This window comes from Tiliqua scincoides, chromosome 1, assembly GCF_035046505.1.
Source record: "Tiliqua scincoides isolate rTilSci1 chromosome 1, rTilSci1.hap2, whole genome shotgun sequence".
NCBI classification, from domain to species: Eukaryota; Metazoa; Chordata; class Lepidosauria; order Squamata; family Scincidae; genus Tiliqua; species Tiliqua scincoides.
In genome coordinates, this window is record NC_089821.1 from 20,343,730 (window position 1) to 20,369,216 (window position 25,487).

The 25,487-nt window shown below is 44.6% G+C and overlaps 1 protein-coding gene across 2 annotated transcripts; it reads right to left on the reverse strand.

Moving 5' to 3' along the window:
- Window positions 1-12,890: 12,890 nt before the first annotated feature.
- Window positions 12,891-25,279, reverse strand: EXD2 (exonuclease 3'-5' domain containing 2). 2 transcript variants are annotated; one of them, XM_066635639.1, is made up of 10 exons: window positions 25,238-25,279; window positions 23,624-23,739; window positions 22,290-22,678; window positions 21,607-21,866; window positions 20,467-20,593; window positions 19,337-19,656; window positions 17,029-17,135; window positions 16,400-16,535; window positions 14,954-15,310; window positions 12,891-13,711 (listed from the first exon to the last, which is right to left on the reverse strand). In XM_066635639.1, the coding sequence occupies exons 3-10, from the start codon at window positions 22,617-22,619 to the stop codon at window positions 13,495-13,497; spliced, it is 1,854 nt and encodes a 617-aa protein (XP_066491736.1). In that variant the 5' UTR covers window positions 22,620-22,678; window positions 23,624-23,739; window positions 25,238-25,279; the 3' UTR covers window positions 12,891-13,494. The 2 variants fall into 2 exon arrangements, with proteins under 2 accessions (XP_066491736.1, XP_066491726.1); XM_066635629.1 differs by lacking the exon at window positions 23,624-23,739 and adding an exon at window positions 23,350-23,482 and having other exon boundaries at window positions 25,238-25,277.
- Window positions 25,280-25,487: the final 208 nt, after the last annotated feature.

Below are 25,487 nucleotides of genomic sequence, written 5' to 3' on the forward strand. Positions count from 1 at the left end.
GCTGCCTCCCTTTTTAATAGGGTTACCCAGTGGCATAACTAGGGGGGTGCAAAGAACTAAGTTTTGCAGGGAGCCTCCCCAAGGTGTGCAAGCAGCCCCTCCCCTCCCCTTTGGAGCTATTCCGGACAGTAGGAGCAAAGTATACACCTCCATTTTGCTCCCCCTGCCTGGAATGGCTCTGAAGGGGAGGGGAAGGCACTGTTTGCACACTGTGGTAAGGCTCCCTGCAAAACTTAGTGCTTTGCACCCCTTCTAGCTATGCCACTGGGTTTACCAACTTCTTACTTCAAAAATACTGGCCTCCTGGATGAGGCTGGAAATCAGATATAGGACAAGCAGTGTCAAGGCAGAGCCGAGCTCATCAGGGACAGATCATGAAGATAGCAGTATCACCAAAGGAAAAATAATTCACAGTGGCCCATTAACACTTGCCACAAATACAAGATGAGCATTATGGCCCTGAACATTCTTATCCTGCACAGATTTTAATTTTAGTCAGACAAGTTGCCAGGTCTTCCCACCTACCTTGAGGAATGTAGCTGTCCTAGCACTGACATTTTCTGGTCATTTCTGGTCTGGTTGCTGGTCATTTTCCAGCATGCTGGTGACTGATTTGCAACTATAACTATATGCTGGATGCCAGAGTGGAAGACAGAAACTATTTTCCTTTCTCCCCCCTGTTCCAAGAGCAGCAAACGAGATAAACAGGTGAGCGGGTGGGAAGGGAGGATATTTGTAGGCTCTTAGAGGGACAGGACTGGGAAGGTCTGAGAACCTGTTGCACTCCTGATGGCACGATCTGGCTGTGATGCAGTCAAATTTTGCTCATAGTTGGACACAGAACACACCAAGCTATTGTCTGAGTTTCACAGAAAATAGTTTGGTTTACCAAGGCCAGTTCCAAACCTGAGCAGGGACTTTCACCCCATCACAGCATGGAAAAAGTATCTAATGGTAAGGGCACAGGATGAAATCTAGGGAATCTGGAGGGGAAACAGTTTGGAATCTTGAGAGACCTCAGTGGATCCAGGCAAAATATGATAGCTAGGCCTGTGATGCAGGCAAACTAGAAACTGGTGGTGGGTTGTAGGTAAAGGCTTGCAGAAACTGAGTGTACTGGCTTTGCTACTGTCAAAAAACACCTGGCAAAATACAGCTTTTACTCATTGTATCAGAAAAATACTGGCTGGTTAACAATCCTCTGACTTAGATGTACTTATATTTTTTTTTAATGCACCTGAAGCCTACTAGCAAATTAAAAGAAGAACCATTGAGATGCCAGTGAGGCTTGCTGGATTTGAGCGCAGATGCATGCTTTGGGGGTTCATAATGTTGCTCTTAAAACAGTTTTCTTGGATTACAATCTGAGCCCGAGAAGAATTCTTGGTTTACCACCCACCCAACACCCAAGCTCTCTCTCCTCTTCCCATTCAACAGCACCTACTTAACCCACTTGTGGCAGTACCAGTCCAACAACAGGGGGGAAAGAAAAATAAAGAGGTCTCTCTCTCTCCCTTTCTCTTCTGGCAACAAGGCCCCATGACTATAGCCCCTGAGAAAACTACATTTCCTAAGGCCAACCAGGAACCTGCTATTGCCTTGATCTGGTAAAGCACTGTTAAAGGGAATTGAAAAGCAGGGTGGGCACTAGCAGTGTGCATTTGTGAATTTGGGATGGTTCAGAAATAAGCCAGAACTTCCTTCCTTGTTTGTTTGTGTTAGAGAGAGAGATTAGCAGTGGGCGATGATCATACTCAACTCCCCATTTTTATACATCCTATATAAAGCCACCAACCCCCTTCAGGTCTTTGTATCATTATTAATTTTGCTGCATATAGCGACCATCCAAATTTAATGAATGTTGATTATTTATGTCTTTCCACCTGAGACTGTGTTTTGTTCTACTATAGCTTACTTCAGAGGTCAGGAAAGTCTTGATACTTGGAGGAAAGCATCAGAACTTTCCTCCAATTGCTTCCCCAATTGCTTCTGGGGTTCAGAGTAGTTGCTTCTGTCCCTGTAAAGATAATTGGGTTTCCAAAGGAAAATCCAGAAATCCTACACATTTCCTTATGCAACACAAGGGAATATGCAAGACAGCTATTACTTTCTTCTTAGCACAGGGGCAAAGCGGAAACAAACAGCAGTAGGTTCATGCCCACTAGAGAATAGTGTCAAAAATACAATAATAAACCACTTTATTAGTTTAATGGGGCTTTAGACCCTGGTGCAACTCAGCTGCACAGGCAGCCAGTAGTTACTTAGGGCAGCAGTACTTTCAGGGCACCATCAAAACATCACGTAATCCAGGAGATATACCCCAAAACCCACTGCAATTTTATCAAGGATGTTGGGGTGTAGTTTTTGATAGCCAGCAGTACAATCCAGTTCTTACAAACCAACATCCTCTGAAATGAGACTCCTGTACAGTCACACCTCTCAGATCACCCAGCACAATTGTGTGGAGTAACAGGGTACCTTTGGCTAGCCATTTTGCAGGCAGACATCACAAAAGCCGCTTACATTTTTAAAATAAGCAATTTTAAAAATACACAATAAAACAAAGATGAGCAGCAGAAAAACTTTAAATCCTGGTCGTCGTTTGCTGCAGTCTTACTTAAAACATCCTGTCATTCTTTTTCCTCTTCTCACAGAGAAGAGGGCTTCTTAATAGCCCTCGGTGGCAAGTGGGGGGGGGATGGAGGGGGGGGACTTTCAGGTTGATTGGTGACTATTTATTTTGAGGCTTTAAAACCTGCAGGGATGAAATATTCTGGATGTGCTGGACTTCCATGGTCTTCCCTTACTCTTCTTTTTTTAGGATAACTATTTCTTGAAATGGGTTTTTTTTTTAAAAATCATTTTCCTAATATGCAATGCCAGCATTAACTCTCTAATTCAGCAGCCTTGATTCTTTCAGTGCCACATGACAAATTACTGAATGCTAAGAGCATCGCCTTGTATGGTGATGGAGAGAGAGTTTCCTCAGGCTTTGGCTATAGTTTTGTGTTTCTTTCTGAAGGATAGATTCTTGGAACCTTTATAAATGGTTATATAAAGTAATATATGACTTTCTGAACCCTTACACACACACCCCAACTCAAGCCACATGTTCTTAGTGAAGGATTTATACCTTTGGAATGAAGCTAAGTGTCAAACATGCGCTAAGGGAACCTAAATTGGTCAGTGTGCCTAGTGGAAGCCGCCAACTGGCTGGCCCTGAAGCTAAGAATTCCATTGCAAGGTAAAATATCAGTCCTGACAACTGATAAGGGAAAGAAAATCTGTATAAAATACACATTACTTAAAGACGACAAGTTCAGCTAGCCATGGAAAGGAATGCCAGATTTATTTTTTTTATGTAAGGCACAAAGAAACATATACATATAGTTTATGTAGCATGAAAATGGAGTACAGGAGGGAGGCACTCACCAACATTTTCCAATCTTAATGTCAGAAGGAAGGGGACAAGTGGAAGGGAAGGGAAGGGAGAGAGAAAGAGAGGAGAATAACAAGCTAGGTATCAATCTGATATGGAATCAAAAGCCATTGGGTGGAGGGAGTCTGGCTGTATGAGAGGAGGACTTAACTGGGGCCAGCAGAGCATGCAGCACACATACAGGTTTGATGTAAAGCTAACTCAGTGTCTCTGCGTTGTGGTGTGCCTTGCCCAGTAGCAGAGCCAGAGGAGGGATATGTGGTAAACACTGCAGGGGCCCTGAGCACCATGTAAGTGGCCATGTATCACAGCCTCTGTAGTACTTACTACACCACCACCCTGTCTGGCTAGCCTAGTGCCTTGCCCTTTAGTTGTGGGGACACACACCCTAAGGAAGCACAGAACAACTGCTCTGTGAGAGAAGGGAGCAGAGTGCACATTGCTGGGAGCACATAAATTCTCCGGAATTCTCTTTATGTTGCATGTGGGAGGGAAAGCTGAGGGCATCCCTGAGCTGCTTCACCCACACTGCTCACCACTCTACAATATCAACATCCCAGGTGCGACTCACAGTGCAATCACAAGTCCCAGTGAGTGCAATGGGACTTCATCCCAAGTAAGTATGTATAGGATTGCAGCAGCAGCAGGCTGGCAAGGTGGAATGAAGAGCCACTGGAGCATCAGGTGGGTGGCCTGGGGTGGCAAAGGCAATCCCAGAAAATAACTGGCTGCCCATCTCTGCGCTGTCAGACTCTGCTGCAGTTGGGTAGGTTGCAGGGACCAGGCTCTGCTGCATATGGAGTGGAAATAAGGAGCCTCTGTGCCTGGGAAACTTACCTGTCAAATAGGAGGCACAAATCTGATGCAGGGAGGCAGAGCTGCAACTTGAATGAGCGACAGTAAATAAAGCCCATCATCCTAACAGGCACTTTAATTTTAATCATGAAGAACAGCCAGGGACTCGCCTACAATAGCATGGTTTAAGTGCCAGGTTAAACCCACTTTATTCAACAAGGCTCTTAATGAGCAGCTTATGATTCCCTGTCTTATTCAGCTGTGTTATCTTTACTGCTTCTGTTATTCATTGCTGGTTTTGAATGTTAGTGGCTGGTGGGGGGAGGGTATTGATTTTGTCATCTGCTGTTGCTGTTTTTCTGTTTGATTATTTCATGATTGTATTCATAATCTCAGGGTTACTTTTATGACTGACACCTTTATGAATTTTTTAGCCATGAGCTACTCTGGGGACAGCAAGTGAAAAGTCAGCCAAAATGAATGTAAACAAATAAAATTTAAACTGGTTTGCATGGGAAAGGCACCCTCAATTTTGCCAATATCTGCCACCAGTTCTTCCATCAGGACAATGGGATTTCAGGCCAGCTTCCAGTATGATCCAATCACTCCTATCTTTTCACATTAGAAACACTGAATTTTATTTGATTTCAGTTGTTATACCTCACTGTCCGGTCCTGGGTGGGTCACCTGCCACTTGATGGGTGTCAGGCTCAATGGGGTCTGAGCTGTCAGGAAAAGAGGCAGCTACCCCTTTGCAGATCCAAAGCTACAGGTCTCAGATGGGCTATGGAGGAAGGGGTTGACTTCACCCTTATCTTTCTCCCTTCTTGTGGCTCCTTGTAGGCTCACAGGCCAGCCAGCTCCCTTACCAACCAGCCTGCTCGCCACCACTGATCTTCATCCCTGGCCTGCTTCTGCCTTATAAAAGGTTTGCCACGCCACCCCCCCAAAACCTGCCCCTTCCTCCCTCCCTCCCTGATATGATAAGATCTGGCACAAGATCCTGCCCCCCTTCTCTCCCTTGCTCCCTCGATGCCTCTATTCCTTCTCGCACTCTGCCCCCATGACCTCTGTCTTCCAAAGCCTCAGCCCTAGCTGCAGTTGTTTCACCATGCTCAACCTCTCCGGGCTGTGGACCCTTATTTCAGGGGCTCTGCGGATCTGTCAGAGGAACCACCAGTCAGGGGGGGAAATCGCTGCCCCCCTTGGACTCCTCCAACCAGATTGGATCCTGGCTGGGCACCTGACACTTGCAGACACATTTTTCTGCAATGACACCATCAAGGCAGCTTATAAAAGAGAAAAATAAGAACAAGCTAAAATAGAACATTTAAAACAGCAACAAGTTCAAACAAGCAGCACCACAACACACCACAAGAACAACAGAGAAGGCACATCATCTGGGGGCAGTAGCATAGCCAGGGTGCAGTGTGGTCAGTACAGCTGATGCTGCAGCTCCCTGTGTAAGTGGCTCCTCCCAGTGGCCATTGGAGACATTCAGGGCAGTCACAGCAATATGCAGGCACCTTAAAAATGTCCACTGGGAAAAAGAAGTCTTAAGAGTCCACTTAAAAAGTGGGAAAGCAAGGCCAGACAAACCTCCCTCCATAACAATGTCCTGTACATGTGACAGCTCAGAAGGCCCTCTCTCCTCCCTACCAACTGCATCTCTGTTGCCAGTGTGGGACAATGAGGGCCTCAGAAACTGAGCAAAGTTCTCAGGGGGGGTTATATGGGAGAAGTTGAATCCTGAGGGACCTGGCGCCAGGCTATCTAGGATTTAAAGGCCAAAGTCATCACCTTGAGCTGAGGCTGGAAACAAACTGACAGCACATGAAATTCATACAAAACTGGTATAACATAGACTGTTCTGCCGACCGAAGCCAAAACTCTGGAGGCAGCATTCTGGCCAACTAAAATTTCTGGATGGTCTTCAAGAGCAGGCCCTGATATCAGTAGGAACAAGTTGTTGGGGTCCAGAGAAAACAGCTTTCGGTACTGCATTGGTTGAACAGAACCTTGGTTATAGCATTTTTCAAAATAGTACATGAACAAGGTCATTTCTAGAACTATTGATACACTCATGATGAAGCCCCCGAGGCTCACTGGTCCAGAAGCACATGCCCTTTACTCAAAACCTCAGTTCCTCCCATTGCCAAAGAGTGTAACATACTATTCTAGACCAGTGGTTCCCAAACTTTTTAGCATTGGGACCCACTTTTAAAAGTGATACTATTATTGGGACCCACCTAAGTTTACATGACTTTTTTAAAAAGATCTAGAAAGAAATAATAATCCACTGCCTCCCTCAGCAATCTGTTCCACTGCTGATCCGCCCTTACCATCAGGAATTTTTTCCTGATATCCAGTCAGAATCTCTTCTCTTGCAGTTTGTACCTGTTGGATCTAGTTCTACTTTCAGAGGCAGTTGAGAACAAGTTTGTTCCTTCTTCCATATGACAGCCCTTCAGGTATTTGAACAGAATGATCGTATCCCCCTCTCAGTCTTCTCTTCTCCAGGCTGAACATACCAAGTTCCCCCAACCTTTCCTCATAAGGCTTCTCCTCCAGCCCTCTGATCATCCTCATTGCTCTCCTCTGAACCTGCTCCAGTTTGGCTACATCTTTCTTAAAGTGAGGTGCCCAGAATTGAACACAGTTCTCCACGTGAGGTCTAACCTAATGAGTGCTCTCTTTCCTTCCCCATTTCTCCCAGAAAAATAAAAAACATAAAATATTCTGGGGTGGGTTTTTTGTCTGGAATTCTTTATTAGGGTGTATCAATTAAGACACAGTTTGGGAACCAGTAGTCCTAGTCTAGACCATTTCCCCAATAAACTCCAGGCAGAATCAGCACCATCTAACAGCCCAATCCTATGCATGTCTACTCAGAAGTAAGTCCCATTAGTGTCAATGGGGCTTACTCCCAGGAACCTGTGGATAGGATTGGGCTGTGAGATGCCTATTATATATTGCTTCACTCCCTTGTACGTTGCCCCTAAACTGCTTTCATGAGAACAATAATGCAAAGAAAGACAGAACTGCTCCTGATTTTTCTCCTTATACAACAAGATTAACAAAATGTCCCTGCTTCATTCAAGGGCGTAATTCAGGATTAAGTGTTAGGCTGTACCAATAGTGGAGGAAGAGCTGACAGAGAAGAGCCTGGGGTTATGAGAGCAAAACGGCAATTTGCAGCAAGAATGGCAAGAAAATTTGCTGTTGTACTTGGACTTAAGTATCCATTATGTTCTGTTGAACAAGGATTTCCAATAAAAAGACTAGCTTTTGGGGCCAGGCTCTAGCCAGTCTTCTACAGGAATCAAAGCAGCATCCATTTCTATGGACGTGAAAAAAGTCTTTTCAATTCAGTCAAAAGAAGGAGAAGCATTAATACAAGGTCAAGGGATCACTCACCTCTTCCCCTTCTCTTGTAGTCGTTTCTTTTGTACAATATTCATGGCTCCATTCTGACTTCTAGGGTGCCACCTAGTGGTTCATAGATGGTCTGTTCGTTTTAGCAACAGGATCCGTCAGAAAACATTTCTGTTCCGGAGGTGAAACAAAGTCAGTCTCAGGGTGAGATGGAGAAGGGATACAGCAAAAAGGGATTGAAGAGATATACCTCCCCAGGCATATCAAACTTAGATGAGATTGTTTTTTCATACTGTGAGATTCACTTTGGACCAATATACAAGACTCATTCATCCACTGAACTTAAGTAGTAGGAAAGTGAAAAGGTATTGCTGTTGCAATCTTAATTTTCACCAAGTAATGACATATATGAGTAGTAGTCAGATGTGTGGACTCAAACCCCAGTTTACATGAGCAGAAACACTTCAGATTATACAATCAGAAGGGCTTCCAATTCCACTCTGTCCTGCTGCAGCCCCCAATGACTCCAAAAGGGTACGAAATGCAATTTGGCATGGGGGACCTGCAGCTTTTGGAATACCAGAGACACCCCCCCCCCTTCTGCCATACAGGAACAGTTTCCACTCACATAAGTGGGGTTGGAATCCAAGCCAAAGAGAAGAAAGGAGAACAGCTGATACCACATAATTTTTGATAGAAAGGTTTATTTTAAAATGCACCCAAAATATTTATTTACTGACCCCATATTAATGATGAACAAAAATGGGCAGTAGCACATTTTTAAAAACACGAGACTTCTAAGAAATTTAATCTCAGGAGACACAAGAACCCTGTGAGGTTGGTTAATCATAAGCACTTGTATCACACATGAGTGTGCAAGTATTTAACATATATTCTTAATGTTGTCCTTGCAAACCTGGAAGGTAAAGTGTTACTATCCCCATATTGCAGCTGGAGAGCCAAGGCTGAGAGGGGTGGCTTGTCCAAGGCCTTCTAGTTAGTTCATGGCAGAGGTGCAATTTGAATCAGAGAACTTCTGATTTCGCAGCTCAGTCTCTTAACCACTATGCCACATTACCAGCTGTATGCTTTCCACCACCACCACTGCAAGGCAACAAACTGCAATTATCACCTTATGGAGATCTCATCAGATTCAGTGCCATGATTTAGCATCTCATTTGACTGTGCGCTAGTACAAATCCAGCAAGCTTCAAATATCAAGTGCACTAAATCCATGTTGACACACTATGGGACATTATGCAGGACAATTCAAAAAAATCAAGATCTTCACTCTCCTTGATTGCAAGGTGCTGTTTCAGTGTGCAAAATCAGTTATGCAAATCTTCCAAAAGGATTACACAGGCCTACAAATTGAGGGTCAGAAAAGTTTTTCCCAAACTTTATGGTGGTTTGATATGAATTTGGGATGCCAATTCCAAAAATGGCATCGGTTTTGCCCTATCACGTCTAGTTTTGGAAATATAGTATAGCCTCTTTAGTGAATGGTTCAAGCAGCTTCCTCATGAGGAAGCCATGGTGTAGGCTTCCTCATGAGGAAGCTGCTTGAACCATTTACTAAAGAGGCTATACTATATCTCCAAAACTCGACATAATAGGGAAAAACGGATGCCATTTTTTGAATCGGCACCCCAAATATACCCAGGAATTGGTGTAACGTTTAAGGAAGCCAAATGTGTGTTGGCCTGTATTATTAGTCCAGTTATATAAACAGGGGGAAAAGAAGCATGAAGAGCCTTTTTTTTTTTTAGTTCCACCCAGTTCAGCCTCAAAGCCAACGTTCAGCTTTTAGTACTAGATATAAACCTGAAGAAACATTCCTGGCTCCCCAAACAAATTCTCCTTTCCCCGTTCCCTGTGCAATATCCTATGTTGCTTAAGAGAGTTGCATGAGAAGGACAGGAGCGTTCCAAGGCAATTAGGTCTGGGGTTAGAGAGGGGAAAGGATATTAACATGATATATAGATTAAATAATAAAACTAATCTGGTTTTGTTTTTTTAACTTCCAGAGGAAACAGCCTTGTCCATCAATTTTCAGTATTTACCAGTTCTTTGACCACACTCCTCTTTGCCATGCGTCTGAAATAATTTTTTTTACAGGACACATTTGCCAGTCTGGGCCTTTGCAAGATAGAGCTAGTTTTCTCCAAGGTGTTTAACCTGTAGAGTTGGTTCAGACAAACTATAAATGTGGACACTTACAGCATGAATGAGAACACACTGGCAAGCCAACTCCTGCCGCTGTTCTCATAGTAGCTTAGGCAGTGGCTAAGCTCAAAATGTTGCCCCGGAAGTGATGTCACAACCGGAAGTGATATCACGTCCGGGCTTTTTAAAAAGTGAAAATTGGAATCCACCTGCTCCCGCCAGCAGCTCACCACCCACTTGCTCTGCTGTCTCTGCCCGGTCAGTGGCATAGCTAAGGCATCTATCTGCTGCCTGGGGTCAAAGATGATTTTGTAGCCTGCCCTCCATGACAAAATCAAATTTAATTAATTAAGTAAATAAATATATAAAAAGTTATTGGTTCCATGCTGTAACATAATAACATCTCATTGGCACTCAGAACAATCAGTCTCATAGGTCTGTTTTGAGTTAAGCAAATCTACTTTTTGTTCCATAAGGCAGTTGTGTTTTCATTTTCTGGTTAATTGGCCATAACTTTTGATGACTCCTCCCCACTCACCCATTCTCCCTATGGAGAGCACTAGTCTGAAGGACTCATTGTTTCCCTGGGGCAGAATTTCTATACCGCCTTTCTAGGTCCTCAGATTTCTCCTCAGACTTTATTCAAGGCGGTTTACATGGGCAGGCAATTTAAATCCCCGTAGGGATTTTTACAATTTGCAAGGTTCTATATTTCAAGAAACCACAACATTCAGATGTTTTGTTCTTGATCTGGCCGCACATTCTGGCCTCCATCCTCCCACGCTCAGAGCAGATGGAATAACTCGGCTCAGCTTGTCAGCTGCTTCAAGGTCGCACGGTGCCGGTGGCTTCGAACTGGCGACCTTTGGATGTTATCTTCAGGCAAATCGAGGCTCAACCCTCTAGACCAGACCTCCTGCCCAGACCAGACCAGATGGCGAACCTATGACATGTGTGTCAAAGGTGACACACCACAATGTTTTGGGTGACACGCTAGTTTTCACCAACACCCAACAATTGAGTTTAACAACTGAGTTAAAACTCATATTTCATTTTTGTAATTATTTGATATTTCTTTATATAATACATAGCACCACACATGATTGGACTGTATTAAAAAAATGAATATGTAAAAAATTGTTTCTCTTTTGCTCGGGGGAGTGTGTAACATGCCAGTAGAATCAAGTTAGGCTGAAATCCTATCCACACTTACCTGGAAGTAAGCCACATTTACTATAATAGGACTTACTTCTGAGTAGGCAGGCATAGGATGGGGCCCTTAGGCATTTTTTGAATTTGACACACTGAGACCAAAAGGTTCGCCATCACTCGTCCAGGCTGCATCAGTTTAGATTGCAAATTGGAACTTGCAAAACTGAGTGCTCTTTCATGCAACAACAAAATACTCTGCATAATTAAAAGTAAATGTTAGACTAAAATACTTCTTCCTGACATTTTCCCCAGTAGGGTAGTTTTCTATGTCTAGCAATGTTTTTCCATGGGGCAGGATTCTACCATGTTGATACCCACCTGTAGCAGCTCAGATACAGAAACTATCAACTCTGTGAAAACAAGGACAAAGTCAACTTCAGGTGGGAGATGCACCTCTCAAAAGCTGTCATCCAACAACACAAATTAAAAGACCATGGTCAATATTTATTGACATCACAGATTCATACACAATGCAGAGTGAAGAGATCTAACAATCCAATCTTGGAACAGTTTGATGAGGGCCGAAGGAAATCTCTCTCTGTCTCTTCCTCCCTCCCTTCCTCCTAGATCAACTTTGAAAAAATAGCCAGGAAAGGGCAATTATAAGATAAGGTTACAACAGTTTATACCAGATATCTATCAGTAATTCTTCCTCAGCGATGAGATCTCACATCCTCCTGGTTAAAGAACATCTCAGCAGAAGGAACAGCCTCCTTGAAATTAACATGATATGTAACCTTTCTGACTTGGTCCAGAAAAAGGTTTCTGAATATACCTGAACTGTTCCCTTCTCCTGTCTCCACTGATCATTCATTAGGAGTGTTTGATCATAGCTAGGAAGGACCTGCAAAGTGCGATAAAGCTGAAGGCCTAAGGGAGCACCAAACTCACCATGTTGCACAACCTCATTGCAGTCTGCCATCATCTCTTCCTGAGAGATACAGTGTGCAAGGTTCTTTTCTGATGTATTGGCAACCTTCAGTCTCGAAAGACTATGGTATCGCGCTCTGAAAGGTGGTTCTGGCACAGCGTCTAGTGTGGCTGAAAAGGCCAATCCGGGAGTGACAATCCCTTCCACACCGGGAGCAAGTGCAGTCTGTCCCTGGTCTGTCTCCCTGGCTATGGGCCGAAGGAAGACCTCGCATTGATACCAGCAAGACCCGGGATCAGAGAAAAGTGGAGGAATTTGCACAAGCGCTTGAGGAATCTCTTCCAGGCCCGGCCGACGCAAACGCATCCAGCAGATGGGAACATTTCAAGATTACCGTTTACAACACCGCCTTGTCCATATTCGGCAAGAAGACCAACAAGGCGGCAGACTGGTTTGAAGCCCACTCTGAGGAGTTGACACCAGTCATTGAGGAAAAGAGGAGAGCTCAAGCAGCATACAAGGTCTGTCCCAGTGAGCGCAACCTGCAGGTCCTCCGAACTGCTCGCAGCAAAGTCCAACAGACTGCCAGGAGATGTGCTAACGACTACTGGCTCCAGCTCTGTTCCGAGATACAGATAGCAGCTGACACGGGCAACATCAAGGGGATGTATGATGGTATCAAGCAGGCCCTAGGTCCAACACAGAAGAAAATTGCCCCTCTGAAGTCTGCCACAGGCGAGGTCATCCAGGATCGGGCGCAGCAGATGGAACGCTGGGTGCAGCACTACTCTGAGCTATATTCCAGAGAAAATGTAGTCACCGAAGAAGCACTGAACAACATTGAGTGCCTGCCTGTGCTGGAAGAGCTTGACAGTGAACCAACCCTAGAAGAACTTCACGTGGCCCTGGACTCCCTTGCCTTTGGCAAGGCACCTGGAAAAGACAGCATCCCTGCTGAAGTCCTAAAATGCTGCAAAGAGATCATCGTCACTGAGCTGCATGAAATCCTCTGTCTCTGCTGGAGAGAAGGTGGAGTACCTCAAGACATGAGGGATGCAAACATCATCACGCTGTACAAGAACAAAGGTGACAGGGGTGACTGCAACAACTACCGCGGCATCTCTCTCCTTAGCGTTGTAGGAAAGCTGTTTGCCCGAGTTGTACTAAAGAGGCTCCAGGTACTTGCAGAGAGCGTCTATCCAGAATCGCAGTGTGGATTCTTTTCTGATACCACAGCTGTAAAGCAAAGAAGGCTGTAGCAGCCCTTTATGGCAACTGGGATCAGAGGGAGCACGCCAGTTACTTAGCAACAACATTACTCCCTAGCCCAATGGCCTTCATGTCACTGGAGGTCCCTCCCAACTCTGGCCACCATCTTCTTCGTAAAACAAAAAAGGCAGAGACTATCCATCCAAATTACAATTAAAATTCATTTAAAAGTTAAAGAAAAAATGTAATTTCACTACAGCTTTGTCAAACTGACAATGATGATCATTTTCCCAAAAAATAGGAAATCTTGAGCAGCATCTTGTATCACCAACATGGGAGTCCAATGGAAAACAGGAGACCTGCTTTCCAAATCCATCATCCTCTCGCAGTCTATTCATCCTCATTATGCCTTTGGAAGTGCTAACCTTCAAGAGAGCTCAACCTGGAGATCCTCCCCATATTTCTGGATCAGCTTCTCATGATTGTGATCCACAGACCACTGCTTTGGGAGATGCTTGGGCTGCATCACATCCAAGAAGTGCTGGCGCCAGCGTCTCTCCAGCTGCATGAGGGAACTGAGGCCTCCTTTGCCAAAACACTGCACCACTTTCAGGCCATGTGGCATGTAGCTCTCATTAGAAATCCTGGAAAGACATAAACAAAAAGTAGAACTCAGATAAGTACTGGATTTCATGGCATACCACGCCATCCACAGGTCCAGGTTTTGGCCTTGTATCCATGAACACTTTAAAATTACCGTTGGCTACAGTACAGTGCCATAGCATAATTATAAGATTTTGGAATACAGAGCCAAAGTCATGTCTGTACTACAAAATGGCATTGGTGCAAGTAACAGTCATGGCTCCTATGCACAAGGAAGCAGAGGAAGTAAAGTTCTGTAGGGGGCAAAAGCTTCTCTGACAGAATTCGGAGCATTTCTCAGGCCAGAATTCGATGATGGAAACAAGGACAATTGCCACCTCAACACCACGAATCTATGAATGTTGACTCAGAAGTAAATTCCACTGTGTTCAGTGGGGCTCATTCTCTAGTAAGCGTGCTTAGGATTATGGCTTTAGTTTCCTAAAGCTGATGTTATAGTAGAAGACCAAAGAGAAGGGGGGAAAAATAGACAATTCTGAAATCTTGAAATCAGATGATCCTGTTCTCCCCTTTTTTATCTAAACACCCTGCATTACAGAGCAGACTCTTCCGTGAGTGAAGCCCTTCCAAGCCAGGCTTTGCCCATGATACTTCCCAGAAAGACTAAGGTGGGGCTTGGCAAAATTCAGGGTGGGACAAATGAACAGAAACACCAAGGTGGTTGTAAACAATCATCTAGAGCAATGTTTCTCAAACTTTTAGGGAGATTTACTCCCTAAGTAAGTTTCTGGGGGGGGGGGTTAAGGGCAGCGATGCGATCCCCAGGATCGCATTGCTAAAAGGGGGTGAGGGGGTTGCTTGTACTCACACTGGGCTGCAGGAGGCATGGGGAGCCCCGCGCAGCCCTCTGCAGGGCTCCCCAGGGCTTGGAACGTCCAAAACAAGTGATTGCAAAGCACCTCCTGGAAACCAGGAGTACTTTGCTCTTGCTTTTTTATAATGTTCCAAGCGTCAAAGAGCCCTGAGGAAGACTGTGCAGGGCTCCCTGCAGCTCCTGCAACATCCTGCAGCCCAGTGTGAGTAAAAGCAACCCCTTCTCCCTCAGGGTCAGGCCTAATAGGCATTTGCTTTGGCATGGGAAAGGTGGGATATAAATCTTTTAAATATATAGTATTGAAGTCTGAAATTCTTCATCACTACTTTAATCTAGTCACAGAGTTGTCCACAGTCTACAAAAGTTTTTCACAGTCTGCAGAAGAAAAATCACAATTATTTGCCTATACCTGGTTTCTAAACCAGCTGCTTCCTGCAGCATCTCTGGGGAAACCGTCACAGTTTCAAAGTAGTCCTTGATCACCTTCAAGAGCTCCTCTCTCCTGGCATCAGGCAGGCTATCTGCATTCAAGAGAGCCCTCGCGCTGGAGCGGACTTGCCTGCGGACAGGATCTTCAAGCAGGCGGACGCCCTCCTCACAGCCAATGGGAGCACCAAACTCCTCAGCCAGCTGCTGCTTGAGATGGTTGTCATAGTAATTTGAGATAGCATGACAGGAAGTGCAGAGGAGGAGCACATCATGAGAGTTGTGGTCCTTCATCTGGACAGGGAAGTGTCTCCGGTACTCATGAGGCACTATGTTCTTTCTGTTGAGGAAGCAGCAGTGTAAGGGAACAGTCAACTGAAAGTCCCACTGAGCCTACAGCAATTCAATGAATGGAAAGTTGACATTATGTCAAACACACTCGGGCTAGAGTTCCTAACAATAACAAATGGTCTGGTCAGTTCTTGTGCAACTTGACTGGCAGAAATTAGCCTGCACATTGCACATTGCCAATAATCCAACTGTTCTTAGAGCAACAGCTTATTGAAGACAATTCAGAAGTTGCAGTCCTGTTCTGTACACCGATCTTGTCACACTGACAGCCCAATCATATCCCCCTCCGACTGCTGGTGCAGTTGCGCCAAAAATGAGCACTATCTGGTGGGGGGAAGGACCGGAAGGCTTCAGAGGTAAAACAGGATTTAAATCCCCTTACCCCTTGTAAACCTCCCACTCTGCAGTGGATCTCCTTGGACTTGTGCCAGCTAATGAGCTGGCACTAGTCTGAGGAGAGAAACAGGATGGAGACACTACTCATGGAGAGGACAGGAACCAGTTCATGCCATCACCATCAGATCCTTCCTCAGCTTCCCCACCCCGTTCCTCCCCTCTTCCCACCCAGTTTCACCCTTAAGTTCAAGTTTAAATTCAGGACAATATGCACAACAGCCTTCGTTGGTATCTTTCACCCATGTCATAGGAATAGCTGGCCAGAAACCAGGCGTCACCACTCCTATCAAATTGAAAGGTGTCACCATGTGTTTTCCTCTATCATGTGAATTTGAACTTCTTCATATGTTAAGGTGGGGGGCTGCAGGGAGCCCCACAGACCCCTCTGCACTTCAGAACACTGAAAAAATGTGATTGCAACCCACTTCCAGCTCCCTGCACCCCCCCCCCCCGGAGGCCAGTACAGACAAGTAAAACAAAAGCCACTCTGTCCCCTCAGAAGGTGTGATCCTGGCAATTGTGTCATTGCCATCCCCCCCACTCCTTAAGGGGGCAGAGATAGGGCTTATTGCACTGGTGGGTCACAACCCACCAGTTTGAGAACCACTGGTTTAGGTTATTTCAGTCACTAGCATTTGCTTTGTCTGATAATGCATACTTAGGGGGTTATTGGACAACTCACCGAATATAAGACTCTCTTTTGCCACACACAACACACAGGTTCTCTTTGACTGTCAAGTAATAATCCACCTGAGATTCAGGGCGCCCTGAAGGTTCAAACCGCAGCTTCACGATAAATGGTTCTGTGCTCATCAACTCTGGAATGGCCAAAGAAAAAAATAGACTGTTAAACATCTAGAGGATGAATTCTAAGATGAATGTGGGCATAAATTAAAGGGTTGCAAAAAGAAATTAATGCATCAGCCTGAATCCTAGGAAGCACCGAGAGACAGGGTGAGTTTTGCTCATTTTCCAAGCCAACATTGACAGTATTAGTTGTTACCAGGTGTGCTCTTTAAAACATGCATAACATGTGCACACAGGAGAAATATGTTTGCATGTGTAGGGATGGGGTGCAGTGGCCAATGGCACAACCCAATGGACTGGCATACAAAGAAGAGAGAGGCAAGAGTAAAAGTGCAACAACAAATAACTTTTATTGTGAAGTCAATAGTACAACAGCAAGAGGGGGAAATCCCAAACCAAAGCAGTGCAATGTACTCCAGCTTCACTAGCATACACACACAGCACTCACACACAAAAGGAAAAGATAGAGGCGCTAAGACTAGCAGAAGAACAAGACTTACAAACCTCCAATGCCCTTGTCAAGGTACCACTGAGCCTTCTTGCGATCACAAGTGCACAGAGGCTGGCCGTCTGGTGCATGTAAGAAGCAATTGTCATACAGAGGAGATTTCCTGGGAAAATAAATGGGCATCACAGAGGCTTGAGGTTAATATCAGGAACCATCAAATCAACACCCTCTGACTGGCTACAAGTATTATCTAAAATACCACCTCCACATCTTTGAAGAGAACTAGCCTTAAAAAAAGGAGTGGCAGAAATGCAAGGCAAACCGACTATTATCTATATAGGAGGATTGTCATGATCAAATATACAGGCTTAAATCCCGGAAATTTGGACAGCAATTAGTCAGCGAAGATTTTGACATTGACACAGTAAGACGTCAGGAGTGGGCAACATCCAACCCAGATCTGTTTAATCTACTGCCTGATCCAGCACAATGTCCCTATGGTTTTGATTTTCCGAGGTGGAACTAGACAGCACTTAAATGGATTTGTACTAACCATGGCAGGTGCCAGTATTGGAAATACAAATGGAGGTTGGTTGATAATCCTAATTGTGACTGTGGGAATGCTACGCAAGCAAACCTTACATCACACTGCAATCAAATGCCCCCTTAGAAGGTATTCTGGTTCCCTGCAGGAACTACATCAATTTACAGATACTGCTGTCCAATGGTTAAATGATTTAGGGCCCAATCCTATCCGATTTTCCAGTGCCGGTGCAACCGTGCCAGTGGGGTGCGCACTACGTCCTGTGGTGGGGAGGTAGTCACAGAGGCCTCCTCAAGTTATGGAAATATTTGTTCCCTTACCTTGGGGCTGCATTGCTGCTACACTGGTGCTGAAAAGTTGGATAGGATTGGGCCCTTAGATATTTAGCCATAGGTCTAGTCACTTAGTAACTGCTCCTATATAATGTAATTTTATTCACCATGTTTTAATAATTTGTTGCTTGTTTGTGTTTTATACATGTATTCTGTATGATGATGTAGCATTTTGCCATATGATTAAATAAAAACCACCACCACCAGGCTGCTTCAAGCAAATACCTGGTTCACAACTTTAATTTTTTTCCTCCTCCTGAGCTGAAGAAGGGATGAACTCACACTGTACTTCACAGGCACCCCAAGCACTCCCAAAGCTCAGCAGAATAGAGACTAGCTGCTGCTCTTCTCCCAACTCAGGGGGAAGGGAAGGGCTCTAGCAACCATAAATTTGCCAAGGCCACCCAAAATTTGCAGACCTCTAGGGATACCGAATGGTGGGTACTCAGCAAATCTAACTGTGTGACAACATTCCACCTGGCAGCCATTAAAGAAAGAGGTGACGCAAACAACAGTTGACTAGGACCAATTGCTGTTTAGCTACTCCCATCCTGATACTATTTTCATCAGTGGTCTTTCTACCTGGCAGGCATTGGAAAATGCAATAGAACAACAAGCCTCTCTGCTGTCTCCATCAGTAGCTATTCTACAAGGTCACTGGTTTGGTTGGCAACCTTCAGTCTCGAAAGACTATGGTATAAGCCTACAGCACCCAGTATTCATAGGCGGTCTCCCATCCAAGTACTAACCAGGCCTGACCCTGCTTAGCTTTCAAGATCAAACAAGATCAGGCTTGTGCAGGGTAACAGTTGCCCACAAGGTCACTATGCAACTTTAACATTATTAGTTTTCCACATTTTTATACCGTTCTTCCTCCAAGGAGCTCAGGGTAGTGTATGCGATTCCTCCCCTCCTTTTGACCTCACAACAACCCTGGGAGGTAGGTGATGCTGAGAGATCGCAACTGGCCCACGGTCACCCAGGAAACTTCATGGGTGAGCGGGGATTTGAACTTGCATCTTCCAGGTCTAAGACCAACTCCTGAAACATCACACCACCCTGGTGGTATACCTGAATATGCTTATTTACTCTCCCCTCCCCTTCTTCCTTACACTTGTGTTTATTAGAATGCAAGTCTAGTTAGAGAGTATTTTATTTTTTATACAGTGCTTAACAGAATGAGCAACTCATGCAAATGCTTTGATAAAGACTACAGAGGCATATCTGATCATTTATGGCTGGAGCAGCTCACGTTTGATGCCTCGCAGAAAGGCAGGCTCTTCCACTCTCCTCAGTAATGAACTTTGCCTATGGGGAGGACAATAGCCTCTCAAATGTGGGGTGGCTACTCCATTTTTCACTACAACAGCTAGACTTGCATCTCTGATGAGGATCCCTAGAGAAGGCAAGGGCAAATTGTTGAAGGCAGGCTGAAAGGAAGACCTTTCGAAGCAACCAATGATGATACAAAAAGTTGCATACAGGTACCTTGCAGAATACCCAACGCCCAGGGGCTTTCGCTTGTGCTTCCGAGGATCCTTCGCTTGCTGGTTGACTGGGGACTGTCCATGAGTTGGCGACTTCAGAGTTGGGGTTTTTTGCTGTTGGTCTCCTTCTGTCTGCTCATAATTTCCAAGGCTACTACTGTTTCTGCCTTTGAAAGGCACATCCACCAAGCCCTGACACTTCTTCAGGACTTTGTCCCAACTGGGAAGAGTATTTTCACTTCCCTGAGAGAGGAAGGGCACTTTCAGCAGATGGAGGAATAAAGCTACTGACACCTGGGCATCCCTGGCAGCATATGCAATCTGGGGACAAAGAGCAGCACATTATATTTTGCTACTGAAGCAGCACTCCCTTACCACTCCATATGTCTGCAGTGACCACTGTGATGACACCTTTCTTACTTCCTTTAAACTCTTCCTCAAACTCCATCATTTCTTTGAAGATTTCAGGTCAATTCCCTCATACCCATATCTGATGTAATCAAAGATAAATCTGTCTAACTGAAAGACACATTCTTCTCTGTTTGTCCTTGCCTCCATTTGCCCCCTACTCTATTCTCTCTCATGTTGAAATTTAGATTGTAAGCCCCTCAGGACAGGGACCTGTCACTTTGTAAAGTGCTATGCACAATGGTGGGATTGTACAAATAGATACATGATGCTTGCATGGAGCCAAGATTAACATTCCCAAGCATGAAAAGAACCACAATGAATAGGATATGGAAACCAGGCCCTTACTGCATTTAGAAATGGCACAAAGACAATGGCAGTGCCAATTTAAAAAAAACTACAGTACGAAAGCAAGACAGATTTCTGGGGCTACTCACAAACAGAGTCCCAGCAACTCCTGACCCACCCCCTCCATTTATATCTTATAATATGACATCATTTTATATGTCTGTTTCTCAGCATTTACATACCCAGATCCTTGTACAATACAGCCCCCAGACAGGTGCTTCTTTTTTGCTCAGAGGCATTCAGTTACTTTGCAAACCCTTGCTCTCCTTTTGCCCAATGAGAAAACTGAGCCATGGAGAGTATCCACAGTCAAAATGAAGGAGCTGGAAACTGAGCTACAAGGCTGACTACTACAGTGCAAACAAAACAACAAACCTGTTCCTGGGACAGTTTTTCTGCCTCCCAATTGCTGCAGCACAGGTGAAGAGACTTATCAAGTGGGCAATTCAGGATCCTCTCAGCCAGAGATTTTAGGCTGAGCCCGTTTTGAGGAAGAGTCTTACTTTAGGTTTTGTAAACGGAAAATAAAATGAAGAGTTATTCTTATCTATCCAAACAAAAAGAACTTCAGAAGATATTATTTATATACTGTTTTTCAACAAAACAAAACAAAAATTCAGAAAGCAATTTACCATACATTAAAATTTTTTTAACACAGTTCTATCCCTATCCCAAAAGGGGCTCACGGTCTAGAAAAGACACAAGGGATACACATGGAAAAGATGCTTTCCTAAGATGTACAAGGGTAGTGCTTTCTCCCTGCTAAATATAAGAGAAATCACCCCTTCAAAAAGGTGCCTCTTTGCTTGGTTAGCAGGGAATATAAGTGTAGATTTTTGAGATTTCTACAGGAAAGTACCATCTATGTACAGAACAGTGCTTAATTTAGAGAACTAAACATTGAGATCTCAAAAGTTAACTTCTCCTTGAAGCCACTGAACGTGTGCAATTGCTCGATTCAAAACAGGAATACACCATTGGTAACAAAGGTATAAATCAGACAAAAATGAAATTAACAACAGAAAGATTGCAACATTCCTATACTTACCTTATATCGACCTAGAGAACACAAAGCCATGCTTGCATCCTTCTATGGCACTGGTTCCCAACCTGTGGTCTGTGGACCCAAGCGCTCGGGTGGTCCGTGAGACCCTAAGAAGTGGTCTGCGAGGTCTCAGAGAAAAAAGTCACCTTTGCTTGCTTGGCAAGACACTGGAAGTGATCTATCTCCCATGCAGCCGCAACTACTTAAGTGTTAGCTGTGGCTTTGGGCAGTCCAGTCTCTGTCCTCTCTGATAGTCTGTAGGAGAGCACTTGGGAAACAGATCACCAGAGAGGGTGGAGGCCAGGCCACCCACAGCTACATGTGGTCCACAACTATTCCAATTTTTGTCTCAATGGTCTGCAGGATCCTAAAGGTTGGGAAGCACTGTTTTATGGCAATCAACTTCTTTTGAACATTGAAACAGTTATGCTCCCCCAAAGCAAACAACTTCGTTGCAAAAAAATACACACCTCTGTCTCATAGCCAAATACCGGAGGTCCACGCTGCCTTTGACTGCTAAGCCATAGTCATGAAGTAATTTGCAGGCATCCTCCCAACAGCCAACCCCAACTTTTAGAATGCTTCCATCTGCAAGAACATCTAGCAGAGTCTTTGGAAGAATCTGTCCCCCGCCAGTCAGCCTGGGTAAGCGAAGAAGAACGCAAAGGCCACTTGAGGTGGCCATTTGCAAGAGAGAAACAGGCTTGGACTTCTTCCCGTCTACTGAGACCTGGAGATCAAAGCAAGGAAGGGTTAATTGCTAGCCAAAATATATGCCACAAAAAAGATGGAAGAAAACAGTTATGAAAAGAGAAGTGACTGGACCACCAAAAGTTCCCTGTGGCCTTCATGGCAGAAGGAACAGAATTTAAAATTCAAATAAATGGCAAGTGATGATCTTTATTGCAAGTCACATTCAATGCAGAGGAAGTAAATTTGCAACATGAAAGTGGTTTACAACAGCAATTACATGTAGAAAAACAAGTAAGCCACTCTGTGTCTATGCAATAGAACAGGATAGAAATGGAATGAATAGATGTAGGCCAGCCCTTACTCTTAGCATAACAAGTAGTTTTAAAAAAACCCCATTCTTCATTTGTTTCTGCTTTAGATGTTAGGAGAACTGCCCTTCTATTCATGATTTAAGACTTACCCACTCACAGTCAATTCCAAGGACTGGACCACGTTCCAACTCCTTCTTTAGCAAGGGTTCCACTTCATTCCATTTGCTTGCCTCCGATATGATCACTACTTCCGCACCAAGAATCTTTTCCAACCAGGGGATTGTGGGAGGTGAGACGAAGGAAAGAAATTTCTCCTCTGAATGGTCATTCTGTTCTTTTTCCTTTGTAGCTCCTGCTTGGTTATGTGCAACAGAACTTTTGTTTTTCCAACGGCGGATGACTCTCCAAAAGACCAGACCTCCAACTGCAACACCCAATAGGGTGGTCACAACAACAGTGACTGTTGTTTGTCTGGGCATTTTTCATTCCCTTTACTATTTCACAGGCTCAAAAATGACATTATGTGTAGTCTTGAAATCTGCAAAGAATATTATTGGAACAAGTATAAAATAGATGAGTTTTCCTATTAACTTATTCGATTTCAGTTGAATATATAACTGAGACGTACAAGAGCTGAAAAACTCTAGCTGTTCAGTCAAAATACAATTTAGACCTTAGTCAGGAAATGTACCATGTTGTAGCAGTGGCTTATGGGCTCACATGAACTGAGCTATATCTACAAACTAGCCTGATTTAAAGTGGGATAGGTAATTTTTCCTTTTTGTGCCATGCACTAATAGCCTAATCTTACCAGAGTTTATTCAAAAGAAAGATGCAGTGTATTCAATGAGACTCAGGTAAAAAAGACTGCTGGGAATAAGTATCTATTAAAGTCAGTGAGACTTTGGTTGTGTTCTTTTTTTTTAGCTAGGGAAATAGATGGAAGTGACATTTCTAGCATCTGTTAGCACAGTGTTTCTCAAACTGTGGGTTGGGACCCACTAGGTGGGTCGCGAGCCAATTTCAGGTGGGTCCCCATTCATTTCAATATTTTATTTTTAATATATTACACTTGACGCTACCATGGTATGTGACTGCATATGAGGAAATGTTACAGACCTGTACTTTTAACAGGCTACTATACAATGCAAGTATACAATTGTATACAAAATACAATACATTTTAACAATGATTGTAAATGAGACTTACTCCTGGGTAAATGTGGGAAAGATTGCAGCCTAGGATTGTCAAAGTTTTTCCTGCTTGCTGATGTCACTTCCGGTCATGACATCACTTCTGGTGGGTCCCGACAGATTCTCATTCTAAAAAGTGGGTCCTGGTGCTAAATGCGTGAGAACCACTGTGTTAGCATGTTGCAAGAGCAATTTATTTGAAAACAGAATATCGCTGAGTGTACTTTGGGGTGTTTGTGCAACATTTAATCATCGCCTCTGGTCAATAAAGGTACCTTTGCATTATTTACCTCTGTATACTGCTTTACAATCTCCAGAATGGATGGCTCCTTTTGTGCAAGTTCAAAGCCCCATCCTCCACGGTCTCCCCTACTTGCCATACAAAATTGCTGCGACCAGTTGTTTCCTTGGAGCAGAGTCATAAGATAACATTGCTAAATGCAGGCAGCCATCTTTTCTAGGTCCAAGCTCACAAAGAAAAATTCGAGTGTGGCTAGCATGCTAGACTCTAAAGAAAGAATGTGCCCCTAGCATGCTAAGAACTAAAAAAATAAAAAAAAGTTCTCTAGCATTAGAAACTTAAAAAAAAGAACACAGCCTTGTGAGACCCCACTGTTGATCCCATCCCGGGACCCCATCCACCCACCCCCATCGCTGCCCAATCCTCACACCCAATATGTGCTTCCAGAACTGTTCACTGTAACCAAATATTCTCATCAGAGAGGGCAGAAAAAGTGACCCTGAAGCCTGGCACCAGTGAAAGCTATTTCAGCACAATTGCTAAGAACCTGAGCAGGACTGGGACACAATCTCCTGGTACCTGAAGGACTACAGCAGGTGCCTCCCCCTTTACCTGATGGTGCTCTAGTCCAGTCAGTGTTCTTTAACCTTTTTTGTGCCACAACCCCTATATAAGTAGGATACTGAGGGACCACATCATTGATCCCATTCCCTTCCCAGGATCTCTTCCACCCACCCCCATCGCTGCCCACTTCCCATGCATAAGGAATGCACTCCCAGCACTGTTCATTGTAACCAAATAGTCTTATTAAAGAAAAGCAGGAAAAGCCAAGCTTCATGGCACCATCGACAGCTATTTCAGCACAACTGCTAAGAACCTGAGCAGGCCTGGGGCACAATCTCCTGAAGGAGTACAGCAGGTGCCTCCCCCTCTACCTGTTGGTGCTCTAGTCCAGTAGTCTTTAACCTTTTCTGTGCCAAGACCCCTATATATTAGATTGTGGGACCCCACTGTTGATCCCATCCCCTTCCCAGGACCCCATCCACCCACTCCCATCACTGCCCAATATGTGCTTCCAGCACTTTTCACTGTAACCAAATATTCTTATTAGAGAGAGCAGAAAAAGTGACTCTGAAGCCTGGTACCAGTGAAAGCTATTTCAGCACAATTGCTAAGAACCTGAGCAGGACTGGGGCACAATCTCCTGGTACCTGAAGGTGCTCCCTCCCCCGCCTCCCTGGTAAAGAGAGGTACACCAGGTGCCTCTCCCTCTACCTGGTGGTGCCCTAGTCCAGTGGTCCTCAGCCTTTGGTTCCCATAAGTTGCCATGACCCCACAGCTGAGGGTTCACAACCCCCTCTGGGGCCCCAACTCCCTGGCTGAAGAACACTGCTCTAAAGCCCCCCTTTTTTTGTATTGGACAGTTTTACATTAGCAACAGGATTGCAAGAAGACTGAATCAAGGAGCTCCACCAAGTGTTGAGCAACATTATGACTTCAGTCCCAAGGAAAGCAAAACACCCAGCAACAAAGAAACCCAACACTTCCTCCCTCCTCCAATCTCCTCCGAAGAGAAGTGCACCTTCCTCATTCCCCAGAACCCCACATCCACCCATAAACCCAGAGCCACCAACAACATGCAGACATCTGAGCACTGCATTACCTGCTTCAGCAACGTGCTGTGCGTATGATCAAGGAACTCCCTCTTCGCAGTCTGCGCGCTCTCCGGAGCTTACTTGCCACGAACACTTCCAGGCTCTTGAGAGTGCTGGGGGATGAACATTACGTACAGGCACCATGTAGGAGCTTCCGGTGAGGAAGGGCGCCGCCATACTGTACGGCAACTTCAGCGTTCGATCCTCCAATGCTGGCTGTATTAAAAGTTCTTGTGCATATCAGAGTAGGTTTCTTTG